The following is a 16,333-nucleotide window of genomic DNA, read 5'->3' on the forward strand; positions in this document are numbered from 1 at the left end:
TATAGCATTCTTTTGAGTCAAATCTTCTAGCTTTTCCTCCAATTCTTCCACACAACGAGCCACTTTACACACTGAAGACAAGATGTCTACCTTCATCACTCTAAACTTCTGTTCCATCCTCTCCTCCATTCTCTCCTCCAATTTCTCCAATTTCTCCTCCATCTGTGCAAATCTATCATTAATTGATTCCAAAATTACCTAGGTGTGTTTTTCAAGAGCATCTTGTAAGTCCTTTGATGTCAATACATCAGGAGGATGCAGCGCCTGCAGTAATGATTGTTGCACCGGCGAAGTTCCAGCACTCCGAAGAGTTTTAGGGGGTGGTTTAGCCGCCATCTTTTACCAATTGTGACGCACTTTCACTTCAGATTTATAATCCAAAAAAGTCCATCAAGCTGGAGAGTAAAATATAATAATCCTCTTCACCTTTTCCTCTTGTATCGCTCTGCCTGCTCCTTTAATCCATAGTCATTCCTTCAGGCAGGGGTGGTCGCAGACGCCTGGCTCTGCTCCAAGAAATCAGGAGCAGAGGCGCTGGCCAGCTGGGAGCAGCCCAGGCTACGGGGGAGTTCAATCCTTCAGCCGCCCAAGCCATAAGCTCAGGCGGCCCTGGAGAACTCTACCCCTACCTGGGAGCTCACCCCCTCCTCTTCTCCTGAGGAGGGGGCTTCAAATTTGCCCGAACAGCTGATCGGCGCTGTTTCGGGCGAAAATAACTCAGCTGAGCCGCGGGCAGCCCGGAGAGGCTGTCTTCGGCGCCGCGCCGCCACCGGAAGAGAAAGTTTTCCTTTCTCTGCAAAGAGCTTTAGAGTCACAATTCTATAAGTATTTATAATCCAGGAAAGTCATTTTTTTTTCCTAAACTTTATCATTCTTGTCTTGTAAATAGCCCAAAATGTTTTCTTTTTCTTGCAGCTATTCTCTGTTTAATTAAGACATTGAAGGTCACAAAAACAAGTTATCTTTTACTGGGCTTTCTGTCAGTTCCTGTATTAGAGCAACTAAACTTGTATATTTTCATCCACCACTAGATGTCACTACCAGTTAGTTTTTTTAGTTTTCAAAACAAACAGTTATTTTTTTCTGTTTTCATCAATAATCTTTTGAAAAGAAAATCTTAACAAATTCCACCAATTTCGAACTTATCTAGATTTAAGTCTTATATTCATTTCATTTCAATATATTTCTGTCCCCCATAAAAGTTTAATTTGCCGCTTCCGTCTGTGGGAGAGTGAGTCAGGAATCCCCCTCCTTCTCACTGGCTTCGGCTGCTTGTAGTTTGGGCTAAACTCTAGAGTGAAGCTAACTTTTCTTCTGCTGGTTTCTTGAGGGCTTTCCCCGAACGACCAGATTGACCACTTTGTTGCCTCTCCAGGGCAACTTTAGGCCCATTTAGGGTCCCCAAACAGAAAAGATAACATAATCTTTATTGTCATTTTTTACTGTGGGCACAACGGCACACATCAAAAATGAAATTTAGTTGCCCGCTCTCAAAGTGAAACAAATACATGACACACACCTAAAACATACTATGTACAACATATGTATAGACTCACACTCCTACATATACATAATGATAAATTATTAAATACTGTCCATTTTGAATATATAACAGAAGGAGGAAGCCTGAGAGTTCACAAGGTTGATGTTGTATGGAATTGGCCGTAGGGTGCGGAGCCCCACGATCCCTCGGCTACTTGCGCTACTGTGTAAAACTGGAAGCCTGATATTGGATCTTTCCTATCCCAGTTCAAGAGCACAGTGAAAGCATCATATTGATATCCTTTAACTCTCATTGTGTTCATAGTGAGTTTGCTGATTATTTGGAACTATAAACATAATCATTAATGGGTTGAATTAATTGCCATATGCTTCACTAGCTGAAGCTTTCCTATTGTTGATAATACTAACAAATAGCTCAAATAACTTAAATAGGAAGCTGCCAGTGCTTGATCTACTGGAGCACATTTGTTTTTCTGCAGAAATAGTTGTACTTCATGGAGCACTAAAATTGGCTGTAAGCCATCTGAGTCCTGAAGTCTTCTCGTCATTCTGTTGACAAAAGATGAATCATACGTGCTTGTAGGATTTAAGTTCCATTACATTAGCACTGATTTGACGTATTGTAGTTTTATAATGATCTGGTGACAGAAAAAAACAGAAGAACACATATTTTGTTTTATAAAATTAGACTTTTAAAAATAAAATTAGAAGCTCAAGCTATTATATGCTCTAAATTAATTTTTACCATTTATCAAATATTTGGATCCAAATGGAAAGTTAATTTTTGTCAAGTAGTTAAGAAATAGGAAATAGGTTGGCCTACAAAGGTATATGTGGTTTTCTACTTTGTCTTTTTTATAGCATTCACTAGAAAGCTTAATACTTTAATTACTACAGCATTTTTCAAGCACTCAGAGCAATTTTTATTTCAAGTAAAACCTTGATTTCTCTAATGGATTGTTTTCTATGACAGGTGGGAGATTCAAGAAAGAGATAGTAGTTGATGGGCAGAGCTACCTTTTGCTAATTAGAGATGAAGGAGGTCCTCCTGAAGCACAGGTTTGTATTATGTTTAATTATTTTAATAATCTGAAATCTGGAGACCAATATTATAGGTAACATTATTTCGAACAGAAAGTAATGAAGGAAATGGTTTCAGCTGATTTCCTTTACAGGCCCCTGTACCATACCTGTTTCATCTGTTCAGGACAAATTATAAAAATCTCTCCTTGATCAGTTTCCATCCATATTCCTTATCTGGCCTTTGGGTGCTCAGGAAAATAAGTTGTCCTCCTCTCTGTGACAGCATCTCAAATATTGAAACATTGTATCATGTCACTCCTGGTTTTTCTCTTCACTAGATTAGCCATGCCCAGTTCTTGCGACCGTTCTTCATATGTTTTAGCTTCCAGGACCCTAATCATCTTCGTTGCTCTTTTCTGCACTCTAGAAAGTCTCAGCATCTTTTTTATAGTGTGATGACCAAAACTGGATGCAATATTCTAGGTGTGGCCTTACTAAGGCTTTATAGAGTGGTATTAGTACCTCATGTGATCTTGATTCATTCCATCTGTTAATGCAATTTAGGATTGCTTTGGCTTTTCTGGCTGCTGTTGCACACTACTTTCACTCATATTTAGTTAATTGTTCACTAGGACTCCAAGTTGCCTCTCACAGTTACTGCTATTAAGCCAGGTTTCACCTAATCTGTACATGTACTTTTGGTTTTTCTTGCCTAAGTGTAAAGCCTCTCTACAATGAATTTCATTTTGTTAGATAGGGACCATCTGGATCTTGAGCTTATAGTGTTGGCGATTCCTTCCAGCTTAATATCATCTGCAAATTTGATGAGTTCTCCTTTTATTTCTTCCTTGACAAAGTGATTAAATTAGTGGATCAGGCAATGCTGTAGACATGACATGATAGCAGTCTTCCAGTACTTGAAGGCTGTCACAGAGAAGAGGGGGTTGACCTATTCTCCAAAGCACCTGAGGGTAGGACAAGAATGGGCATGCTCCCAAGCTTGGGGCATGCACCAAGGATCCCGCTTCCTGGCTATATGTTAATAGGCCAGATGTCTTGCTTTCTACGTACTGGAATTAGACATTTTAATGTTTAGTGTTTTAATGATTTACTGTTTTTATTGTTATAAAATGTTTTAAATATTTTAATATATGTTTCTGTGTTGTGAGCTGCCAAGAGACATTTGCTGAGATGGGTGGCTATAGAAATCAAATAAATAAAGAATTGGTGAAAGTTCCTTAAAGAGAGATCCAACATAGAACTAAGAAGAAATTTCCTGACAGAAAAATTAATAAATGGAACAGCTTGCCCCAGAAATTGTGGGTGATCCATCACTGGAGGTTTTCAAGAAGACATTGGACAACCATTTGTCCAGGATGGCTTACGATCACCTGCTCAAGCAAATTCCTTTGTTATTCTATGTTCTAGACCAGGGGTCTTCAAACTTGGCCCTTTTATGACTTGTGGACTTCAACTCCCAGAATTCCTCAGCCAGGCACGCTGGCTGAGGAATTCTGGGAGTTAAAGTCCACAAATCAAAAGGGCCAAGTTTGAAGACTCCTGTTCTAGACTCTACAGTTTTCTTGTCAAGATTGCCATCTTCCTAGGGCTGCAAGTGAGTGACTGGTCCAAAATCACCTAGCTGGCTTTGTGCCTAAGGCAGGACATTACCAAGAGCCTTCATTAAAATTGAAAAATCGTAACATAGAGAAACTGAATTGTAGTTACCTTTCTCTTTTGTAATGTTGACAGTAATCTGGTCCCTTCTAACTTTATTATTACCTCTTTATGTAAAGACAAACAGTGAAGTGGAATAAACAAACAGTTAAGTTTCAGCAAGCACTGGACACAGTATTGCTCCTTTGAAGCTTCAGTCTTTCAAGCTATTAAATAGTAATATCCAACTAAATATATAAGCTGCATTGGCAGCAACAATCTACCAGTACCAGTAGAACAGTAGCCTCAGCTGGGAAAGTTTTTTACCTTTGCCAACAGTATCTATCTACTTTGCTTTTCAGCTGATATTCCTGTTTTGAGAGAACCATTTAATTCTCCATGAGGGAGCTGAACTACTTCAAGTCCTGGTCTCTTTAAAGCTAAATGGAGAGTCCTGAGCAGTTTCTTTGGTGTCAACCTTCCTTTTCGTTTCTTCTTTCAGCCTTAAACTCATCATGCTCTGAGGTGGAAAATGCTCACTCCCAGATGATAAGGCTTACGTATTGGCATTTTTCCTTCATCATAATGACCTATTTTAAATATATATTTCTTTCTTGTGCTGAGTTGGTTAGAAGAAAATAGTGAATAAAATAAATCTAGGTTAATATAAATGTTCTGAATGACAGTTGTAAGCTTTAAAGGAGTAACCTTCTGACTGTAGGGATAATGTGTAGGTCTGAATATATATATGATTAAACATATTAATGAAGATTAGTAATTGGGTAAATCTGTAATTGGGTAAATGTTTGAACTATAAAGCAATGTAAAAAAGTGAACTCGAATAACAAAAAGCAATTACAGTACATTAACTGTATAGAGTTTGAGGTAAATCCTCATTTACTTAAAATAATAAAATTTATTTTAAAAAGGAACAAAATTTCAAGTTCTGGTTATTTTCACATTTTGGTACAATGTGAAATAAAAATCCCAATTAGAAAAGTATATAATAAATTTTACAATAAAATAAATGATCAAATTGGTGGAATAGGGTATTTCAGTTGACTAGTAGCACTTACATAAACATCTACTGAGGCCTTTGATCACTTTGATTCTTTGTGTAGACTGAGAACCAGGCTTTAATTCTTTGAGAACCAGGCTTTAATTCTCATGTAGGGTATGTCAAGGTTCTGACTGATGATTTTAACTAAGTAAGCACAGCTGAGACATTCCAATCTCTAATGCAAAACCTTATTGAGTACAGCATATTGGCACTGATGAATAGAAAATCAGCTCTGGTGAAAATGGCGGCAGAACAGTAAATTAAAAGTGTAGAACCTCCCTTTCCCTCTGATAGTGCAGGTCACATTCCCCAATTAAGTGTCAGACATTTGTTATGAAAAAATTCTTCAGTTCCCAGCCCAGCCATTCTCCAATGATTTTGATTCCCAGAGTGGACTGTTACACCTGTGCTGAGCACTCCAAACATCCCCCTTCCCTCCTATGGAAGAAACAACAATGGCTGAAACAGAATAAGTGTCTTTGATGCTTGACAGGGTACTTGCAAGTCACATTACCAATTCAAACAGACTATCATGTTTGAAAAAAAACAAAAAGGTTCACAGTGATGGTTTCTCAAACAAGTTTTCATTGATAAAATCAATAAATATAACCAAAGTGTCCCTTAGATGTTATTCATGGTCATGTACTGAATATATTCTTTTGATAAAATGACTAAATTAGTGAATCAAAAAAATGCTGTGAATATGATATACTTAGACTTCAGTAAGGTATTTGATAAAAAAGTAGACCACAGCCTACATTTTGGTAAGATAGAAAAATGTGGGGTAGACAGGACCACTATCAAATGGATTTGCAGTTGCCTATCCACTTGCACTCAGCATATGGTCCTCAGTGGAATTATATCTGTGTGGAGGGAAGCATTCAGTGGAATACCGCACTGTGCCCGGTGTTCTTCAGCATCTTCATAAATAACCTAGATGAGGGGATAGAAGGAGTACTCAATCAAATTGGCGGATAATACCAAACTCGGGGGAATTGCTAACACAAGATGAACTCAAGATTGAGAAGGATCTTGACATATTTGAACATTGGCTCCTACCCAACAAGATGCAGTTCAGTAGTGAGAAAAGTAAGGTCCTTCACTTAGGCAAGAAAAACCAAATGCACAGGAACAGAATAGACAGTACCTGGCTCAACAGTAATATCTGTGAGAAGGATCTTGGTATTCTGGTGGACCATCACTTATGTATGAGCTGCCAGTGTGTTGATGTTGCCAAAAAAGCCAGTGCAGTCCTAGGCTGCGTCAACAAGAGGTGATAGTACTGCTCTGCACAGCACTAGTAAGGCTACACATGGAATACTGTACCCAGTTCTGGCTAACATGACACACAAAAAGTGCTGAAGCCCTAGAAAGAGTGCAGAGAAGAGCAACAAAGATGATAATGGGTCTGGAAGCTAAATCAGTATGATGAACTGCTAAGGGAAATATTACGTTTAACCTAATAAAAGAAAAAGGCTTTAGACATGTTAGCTGTCTTCCAATTTCAACGGCTATCACAGGGAAGAAACGGTCAATTTATTCTCCAAGCAATTCTCCTGGACAAAGACAAAAAGCAATGGGAAGAAGCTTGTCAGAGAGAGATCCAACCTGGAACATTCCTGACAGTGAAAGCAGTTAGTGGAACAGCTTGCCTCCCAGGGTTGTGGTTGCTTCATTGCTGGGGGTTTGCAAGAAAAGATTGGACAACCATTTCTCTGGGGTGGAATAAGGGCTCCTGCAGCTTTGGATCTGCCAGAAGTGCCTTCTGTACCTGCATATGCATGTTCAATTCATATAAGAAGATTCTCAAAGCTGCCATGCAAAGCTTCTAATGGTCAAAGCAACCCCATGTTTTAAGCAGCCAAATCAGAAAATTGACTTTATAAAATTCTTACTCTAGTGTAATTTGCTAATAAAATATTTGTTGCTGGGTAACCTGATACCCATTTAGATCCTAAAGCAGGGGTATCAAACTGCCGGCCTGCAGGCCAGTTGTATCATACAGAGGCCATGCCTACCCCACCTTCGGCAATGCAAAAAAAGTTGCGATACATCATGACACATCATGTGATGTGGCGAGTTTGACATCTGTGTCCTAAAGTGTGTGGCTTGAGTTTGACATCAGATTTCCTCTATTTTAAGGGTTTCTTTTAATTTTTTTTCTACAGTTTGCCATGTGGATTGATGCTGTTATCTTTGTCTTCAGCCTTGAGGATGAAATTAGCTTCCAGACAGTGTACCACTATTATAGCCGTATGGCAAACTGTCGTAATGCTAATGAAATCCCAATGTTACTAGTAGGAACTCAGGGTAAGCAGTAATTCTTACACCATATTTATTTATTGAAAAACATTGACTTGCTTCTTTTCTTTGTGACGCTGTATCTTAAGAACAGCATTCATCTTATCACTATTGGTATGTATTTATAAAGCTTTGGAAATCAAGAAATGCTTTAGAATATGTGAAAATGCATACACAGCTCCTCCTTCTGAATAGGCAAAGTAATGGTGTCTTTTTGTAGACTTGCATGGCTCTTTTGAAAGCGGTTCCTGACTATCTTCCCATGTATATGTATGCATAGCTGCTTTACCTTGCAATTTTCACATATCAGTATATTTTCTTTTTCATATCCCTAGCAAATCCATGAATTTCCCTTTGGTCAATATTTTGCAACTGAAATCATTCAATGATAAATGTATGTTTGGTGAATTTACCATTTGGGGTAGTTGTATTTTATCCACCACAGATTATTACTGTATCATTTGCTGGTCAATGACCAAGCTAAAGGAACTTAACTTTATATGACCTGAGACCTCATAGAAATAATAGACGATTTGTATAATATACTATCATAATATATTACACACATATGCGCATACACACACACAAACACAGACTATTCAACCCATGACCCATTGGATCATCGCATCGGAGATATATCTTTACTTAAACAGAACAACAGAATGACCACAGTTTGTCAAAAAGCAGTAAGAGTAGGAGCAAACTTCCAGTTTTCTGTTGGCTTCCCCATTGAATTTCCTTGTGAGAAGCTTTCAGGGAGCACAAACTTACCTTCCCTCCTCTTCCTCACTACCACATTTGAGTTTATACCTATTGTCAGCTTAAGTCAGCTTGACTTAATTAAAAGGAAATAGGTGCCACGTGGGTCTGGGAGGGTTCGAAAGGGAGTAGCGAGGGTTGGAAAAGGTGGTGAGAGTGCATGAGAGGTGTGGTGCAGGTCAATAGGGGCTAAGAGGACAGATCTGTAAAGGTGCCGTGTGAATCAGGAAGGGTGCATGGGGATGTGCAAGGGATGCCATGGGAGAGGGTGCACATGAGTGTGCTGCAGGTCCGGAAGGGTGTTTGGCAGTGCATAAGAAGTTAGGGAAAAGGCACAGAAGTGTGTTCGGTTGCAGGAGTTGTGACAAGTGGGTCAGGGAGGGGATGTGGGAATTCAGCGCAGGTTGGGAAGGGTGTGCGAGGGTGTAGCATGGGTTGGGGATGCATGAGGGAGTATGAGTAGTCAGCATGGCATGAATGCAAAAGGGGTGACAAGGCTGTGTGAGTTGTGAGAATTACCGGAGCACCTTGCCAGTTCCTTGCTTGCTTCCCATTGCTGACATCCTTGCAAAGCTTCCCACAAGCAAAGACTGTTTGTGAGAAGTTGTCAGGGAAATCACAACCAATTTATACTTTATGTGGCTTTCCCATTGATTTAATCCCACAGGAATCATGGGTCCCAAATTTTGGATGCATTCTTGTAAATTAGCCCCTTTTATGTACTTTGCCCTATGAGGTACCATGTCACCTAATTAAAGGTTACTAACATACATGAGAATTTTAGTATATTTTAGATTTTTAAAAATTGGGTGCTATTTTCAGAAAAATTGTAAAGTCATGTTTTCTCTAAAAGTCATATTTTTTGTTTAATTGGTCATGTTGAAATGATTTTAAGATCATAAATTCTTGCATATTTCTAATATTTTAGATTATAGAAATCCTCATCCTAGTGATGGTAAATGATAGTAGTAGTAGTAACCTGGATTATTTGAGGAACCACTTCTTGATACATCTGCCCATCCCATCAGGTTGGGTATGTTGCAGTTCCTGTTCGCTAAATAGATACATCTGGCAGGACCCAGGAGACCAACCTCTTCCACCATAGCACCAACCCTGTAGAACACCTCCCCTGAGATAACACTGATCTCATCCTGGATGTTCTACCAGATATCCTCAGAATTGGACTGCGTCAACAAGCATTTTAGTTGCATTCTGGTATATGGGTACTAATTATTGGCTACCTTTGTAAGGCAGCTATTTTGTGAGGTATTTTCAAAATTCCAACTAGCCATGCAAAATAAGAGAGCTGCTTTAAGAACTTTCTGAAACAAAAATGCCTTCTGTTTTCTTTACAGATGCTATAAATTCAAATAATCCTCGTGTCATTGATGATATTAGAGCACGGAAACTATCCAATGATTTGAAGAGATGTGTCTACTATGAAACTTGTGCTACCTATGGGCTGAATGTGGAGCGAGTCTTTCAGGATGGTAAACTTACTCTTCACTACAACTTGCCCATCTAATTGAAATGCAGTGATAAAAATATAAGGAGCTATAACAACATTCTAAAGTATATAGTGAATTCAATTTTGTCAATTTTGTTATGTTGAAGTATGATTCTACAGTTGTTGAAATTTTTTTTCTCATTAATCTACACTCAGTACCCCATAATGACAAAGTGAAAACAAGTTTAGAAATATCTGTAAGTTTTTTTAAAAAAAATCTGAAATATTGTATTTGCATAAATATTCAGATCCTTCACTCAGTCCTTTGTTGAACACCTTTGGCAGCAATTACAGCCTCAAGTCTTTTGGGATATAATGCGACAAGCTTTGCACACCTGGGTTGGGGGATTTTTTGCCATTCTTCCTTGCAAATCCTCTCAAGCTCAGTAAAGTTGGATGACAACCATCATTGGACAGCCATTTTCAGGTCCCTCCAGAGATGTTCAATAAGGTTCAAGTTAGGGCTCTGGCTGGGCCATTCTAGAATATTCACAGAGTTGTCCCTAAGCCACTCCTGTGTTGTATTGGCTGTGTGTTTAGGATTGTTGTCATGATGGAAAGTGAACCTTTGGCCCAGTTGAGGTCCTGAGCGCTGTGGAACAGGTTTTAATTGAGGATATCCCTATATTTTGCTCCATTCAGGTTTTCCTCAACCCTAACCAGTCTCCCAGTCCCTGCTGCTGAAAAACAGCCCCACAACATGATGTTGCCACCACCATGCTTCACTGTTGGGATGATATTGGTCAGGTGATGACTGGCACCAGGTTTCCTCCAGATATAACGTTTAGAATTGTGGGCAAATAGTTCCATCTTGGTTTCATCAAACCAGAGAATCTTGTTGCTCACAATCAGAGTCATTTAGGTGCTTTTTTGCAAACTCCAAACAGGTTTTCATGTGTTTTGCAAGAGAAGAGGCTTCTGTTTAGTCACTCTACCATAATGCCCAGATTGGGCTGCAAGTGATGGTTGTCCTTCTCGAACTCTGTCCCATCCCCACACAGGAGAAATGGAGCTCAGTCAGAACGACCATTGGGTTCTTCATCACTTCTCTTACTAAGGCTCTTGTCCCCTGATTGCTTAATTTGACCGGGCAACCAGCTCTTGGAACAGTCCTAGTTGTGCTGAATTTCTTCCATTTGAGAATTATGGAGGCCACTGTGCTCTTAGGAACCTTCAGTGCAGCAGAAATTTTATTGTAGCCTTCCACAGATCTGTGCCTTGCAATAATCTTATCTCTGAGGTCTGCAGACAGTGCCTTTGGCCTCATGGCTTTTGCTCTGTTATAGTATGCTTTGTCATCTATAAAGCCTTCTATAGAGAGGTGTTTACCTTTTCAAATTATGTCCAATCAATTTAATTTACCACAGGTTGACTCCAATCAAGGTATAGAAACATGTCAGCAACAATCAAGAGAAATGGGTGGCACCTGAGTTAAATTTCAAGAGGGTTATTTCTGGTTTTCAATTTTTGACTGATTACTTCAATTTTTTTCCAAATGTAATGGATTGGTCAAGGGTTATTTCAAGATATTTTGGATGATAGTTGTGTTTTTTCCTCTTTCCAGAAAAAGCTACATTTAACTCTTTCTTTGCTGCCTGATTGCTTAGATGGAAGGTGCATGCTTCTGTTTTATTTGGGTTAGGGCGTAGCCTCCACTTCTCATAATATTGGCTTAGTGACCTCAGATCCTTAGTAAGAATGTATTCCTGCTTCCTCAAAATCCTTGTTTTAGATAATTATTGCCATATCATCAGCATAGTAACATTTTTCAAAGTTGGATTTTGGCAAATCACTAGTATTTAATTTAATAGAGAATATTTTATTGGCTAAATGTGATTGGACACAAGGAATTTGTCTCTGGTATTTAAGCTTTCAGTGTATATACAAATAACAAGGTAATATAATCATAAGCTATCAATAAGAGAAGATAGTAGAAAAGATGTGGATAATAGTAATACAGCTATACTACATGGGTACCTAAGACTACTGTGGGAATTAGGTGTTCAACAAAGTAATGGCATGAAGGAAAAAACTGTCTTTGTGTCTAGTTGTTTTGGCATGCAATGTCCTATAGTGGAATCCTGAGGGGAGGAGTTGAAACAGTTTATGTCCAGGATGTGAGGGGTCTGTACATATTTTCTCAGCCTTCTTTCTGACCTTTGCAGTATACAGTCTGCATATAGACAGGAAGTTGAACAACTGGCCTTGTGATGCAGCCGAAGCAATATGGAGCTGAACATGCTTAAAACTATAGAGATGAGAGTGGAATTTAGCTGGAGCCCTTCTATTCTACCACCTCTTACTATATTAGACCACACAGTATCAACAAAACAGTCCTTCAGTTTTGGGGCCTCTGTAATCTCCCAGGATTTGAAATGGACACTTAACATCAAAACCATTAAAACTATCATTTAAAAGGCACAACAAAGAATGTTCTTCCTGTGTCAACTCAGAAAGTTCAGACTGCCACAGGAGCCGTTGATACATTTCTGCAGAGGAATGACTGTGTCTGTCATTTATACTTCTATAACTGTCTGGTTTGGTACAGCAACCAAACAGGACAAGTGCAGCCTTCAATGGATAGTTAGGACTGCAGAAAAAACAATTGCAACCAGCCTGCCTTCCATCGAGGACCTGTATACTGCACACTCAGAAAGAGGGCTGAGAAAATATTTACAGACCCATCACAGTATAAACTGTTTCAACTCCTCCCCTTGGGATGCCACTACAGGGCATTGCATGCCAAAACAACTAGACACAGAGAAAAGTTTTTTCCCCTCATGCCATCACTCTGCTGAACACCTAATTTCCACAGTATTGTCTTCTGTCTAAGTATATTTACCCATGTATAATGTAATATGGCTGTATTACTATTATCCTTCTCATCGTTTCTACTACCTTCTCTTACTGATACTATGATTATTATTATTCTGTTGTTTTGTGTATACACTGAGAGGTTGTGCACCAGAGACAAATTCTTTGTGTGCCTAATCACACTTGGGCAAATAATGTCTTGTCTTGTCTTCTCCTCTCCTCTCTTCTTTATTTTCTATTCTATTGCCTTTTCCTATTCCTGTTCCTGTTCCTTTTCCTATTTCTGTTCCTTTTTCCTTCCCTTGTCCTGTCCTGTCCTTGTAGCAATTAGCATATATAAAGTTAATTTGGTATATTTTAAGGAAATGTATAACCATACATATAACCGTACATATAAATCAGAGATACTTTGCAGATAGTTGGTCATGAGGCATTGTTTGTAGAATTATGCAGTAGGAATCAGAGGGAACCACTGCTTGCATTCCAGCCTTCCTACTGCATAGCAACCTCCCTACTTCAGCTTTTGAAGTCCACAGCTAAGGTTGGCTTATGCTGTTAGAGACCAGTTCACTTTCTGTTGGCCTTGGATTTATCTTGTGATTGCACCTCGATGTGGGGACATAGGTCGTATTTGATCAGTCTGCCCTAGACACTTTATGGACGCTAATAGGTTCCACAGAAACTTTGGTGTTTCTTGGGGCCCTGGTTCCACCAAGGCTGTGGTTACTACTGGGTATGAGTAAAGCTCAATAAAAATTTTACAGGTTGAATTGACTTTTGGTTTAACTTTTATCCTGGTATGAATAATTTTCCAGAATTTTTCAGCTCTACGACATTGCCACCAAGTATTATCCCAACTTTCCTCACCACATTGGTGAGAGTGAAATAGAGATGGTGTGGTTTGGTGGAATGTATGTGGGTTGGTTTTAGAGAAGGGTGGTTGGTGACTGGTAGTCTTGAGTATGAGAGTATAGTTGGTCCGGAGTCCTTATAGTATGTACAGGAGGTTTTGATACTTAGATGGGGCCTTTGGTTTGGAAGGGGGAGCGAATTGGTCAGGATAAATAAGGATAATAGGGGGAGAAGAGCCAGGTGAGGGTATTGTAGAAGTGAAGGATAGAGGGAGATGGAAAGTTCTGGTCTACAAGGTGACCTTGTATCTATCTTGCCTTCCCCAAACGGTAAATCACAACTCCAGAAAGCCTAGCTTCTGGCATTTGCTGTTTAATGTGCAATCATCCTTTAATAAAGTTTTCCTCATCTACAGTCCAATATTAGATGAGAGGGCTGACCTTGCCTGCATTACTGAAACCTTGTTGGCCCTAGGGAGGTCGGGTTGTCCCTCCTAGAGATGTTCTGTCACAAATGCTTCTGTGTGGCATCTTAGATATTCTAACTCAGCGATACTTTGCAGATAGTTGGTCATGAGGCATTGTTTGTAGAATTATGCAGTAGGAATCAGGGAACCATTGCTTGCATTCCAGCCTTCCTACTGCATAGCAACCTCCCTACTTCAGCTTTTGAAGTCCACAGCTAAGGTTGGCTTATGCTATTAGAGACCAGTTCACTTTCTGTTGGCCTTGGATTTATCTTGTGATTGCACCTCGATGTGGGGAGATAGGTCATATTTGATCAGTCTGCCCTAGACACTTTATGGACCCTAATAGGTTCTACAGAAATTTTGGTGTTTCTTGGGGCCCTGGTTCCACCAAGGCTGTGGTTACTACTGGGTATGAGCAAGCAATGGCAGCATTGAATCAGGTCATGCCTGTGTGAAAATTTTTGGTGAAAGGGAGTAGGTCAGATTAAAGCTTTATTGCAAGTTTAAGCTCTATAAGAATCTGAACTACCAACGGTCAAGGGAAAATAGTGGAAATTAAGTATAGAAAGAAATTCAAGGCATGCTACACTTGGATCTATTGTGGGCAGCAGAGACTCATGACATGTTTGACCCCTCCCTCTGGCTCAGCCTGGTCATCTACAGGAGGATTAGATATGTTCACGGTCTTAAGATGTGTGGGTGTATGTGGGTGTGTGGGTGTGTACACATACATACATACACACATACATACAGGTTATAAATTATTACTATATACACAACAATGTGAAATCATGGTGGCCAGTTCTTTACCTAGTATTGGACTTCATAAGTATCAAGTTCTTCCCAAGAACCTAGGATATCGTAATATATCAGTGTATATATGTGGAAATCAAGCAGTGTGGCCTTTTGTTTAGAAAAAGAATCATGAGGCTATAAGGACCTAGGAAGTCTTCTATTCCAACCCCCTGTTCAGGGCAAGAGCCTTATATTATCCCAGTCAAATGGTTGTCCAGTCAATATTTGAAAACTTCCAGTGATGGAGCTATTCCATTGTTATCATTGTCAGAAAATTTCTCTTTACTTCTAGGTTAAATATTGCCAAACAGTCTTTTTTTGAGTGTCAGTCTTCTTTCCTTGTCTGTAATCTGATATGTTGTTGCTCTATGTAGTAGATAAGAGAGATAGACTAGAACAGAACAGAACAGAATAGAATAGAGCTGGAAAGCACCTTGGACCTTGGAGGTCTTCTAGTCCAACTCCCTGCTTGAGCAGGAGAACCTATACCATTTCAGACAAGTGACTGTCTAGTCTTTTCTTAAAAATCTCCAGTGATGGAGCGCCCACAATTTCTTAAGGCAAGCTGTTCCACTGGTTAATTATCCTTGCTGTTAGGAAGTTTCTCCTTAATTCCAGGTTGCTTCTCTCTTTGGTCAGTTTCCAACCATTGTTTCTTCTCCTGCCCTCCAGCTTCTGCCAACCTAGCAGTTCAAAAGCACGTAAAAATACAAGTAGAAAAATAGGGACCACTACGGTGGGTAGGTAACAGCGTTTGGTGTCCAGTCATGCCGGCCACATGACCACGGAGATGTCCTCGGACAAGCGCTGGCTCTTCGGCTTTGAAACGGAGATGAGCACCAGCCCCTAGAGTTGGAAACGACTAGCACGCATGTGGAGGGGAACCTTTACCTTTACCTTTAGTTTAACAAAGAGAAGGGTGAGGGGTGACATGATAGCAGTGTTCCAATATCTCAGGGGCTGCCACAAAGAAGAGGGAGTCAAGCTATTCTCCAAAGCCCCTGAAAGCAGGACAAGAAGCAACAGATGGAAACTAGTCAAGGAGAGAAGCAACCTAGAACTAAGGTGAAACTTCCTGACAGTTAGAACAATTAACCAGTGGAACAACCTGCCTCCAGAAATGGTGAATGCTCCAACACTGGAAGTTTTTAAAAGGAGACTGGACAGCCATTTGCCTGAAATGTTATAGGGTTTCCTGCCTGAACAGCGGGTTGGACTAGATGACCTCCAAGGTCCCTTCCAACTACTACTTCTTCTTCTTCTTCTTCTTCTTCTTCTTCTTCTTCTTCTTCTTCTTCTTATTATTATTATTATTATTATTATTATTATTATTATTATTATTATTATTAAGGCAATGGGCATTTCTCCACGCCTGCTGATCAGCGCGTGTGGAGAAATGCGGATTCCCTGTGCGCCCTTGCAAAATATGGAGGTGCTCCAGGGAAGTAACTGGGATGGCTCAGCAGAGGGAATGGGCGTTTCTCCATGCCCGCTGATCAGCGCGCGGGGACAAATGCTGAATCTCAAGTCTTCATTCCAAATGCTTGCCTTCTGCAATGCAAGCAACTGGGACAGCTCAGCAGAGAGAATGGGC

At 39.8% G+C, this 16,333-nt stretch overlaps 1 protein-coding gene across 1 annotated transcript in view; it reads left to right on the top strand.

Annotated features, from left to right (window-relative positions):
• The window catches only part of AGAP1 (ArfGAP with GTPase domain, ankyrin repeat and PH domain 1), a gene marked incomplete at its 3' end in the record, with an annotated part of 256,453 nt that overhangs the window by 77,809 nt on the left and 162,311 nt on the right, over positions 1 to 16,333 (top strand). Inside the window, exons 4-6 of the mRNA XM_083350931.1 lie at positions 2,477 to 2,562; positions 7,411 to 7,552; positions 9,658 to 9,792. Of these exons, the coding sequence (XP_083207057.1) occupies positions 2,477 to 2,562; positions 7,411 to 7,552; positions 9,658 to 9,792 (363 nt within the window). The remainder of the gene's footprint in view (positions 1 to 2,476; positions 2,563 to 7,410; positions 7,553 to 9,657; positions 9,793 to 16,333) is intronic.

Source organism: Vipera ursinii, assembly GCF_947247035.1.
Source record: "Vipera ursinii genome assembly, chromosome: 1".
NCBI classification, from domain to species: domain Eukaryota; kingdom Metazoa; phylum Chordata; class Lepidosauria; order Squamata; family Viperidae; genus Vipera; species Vipera ursinii.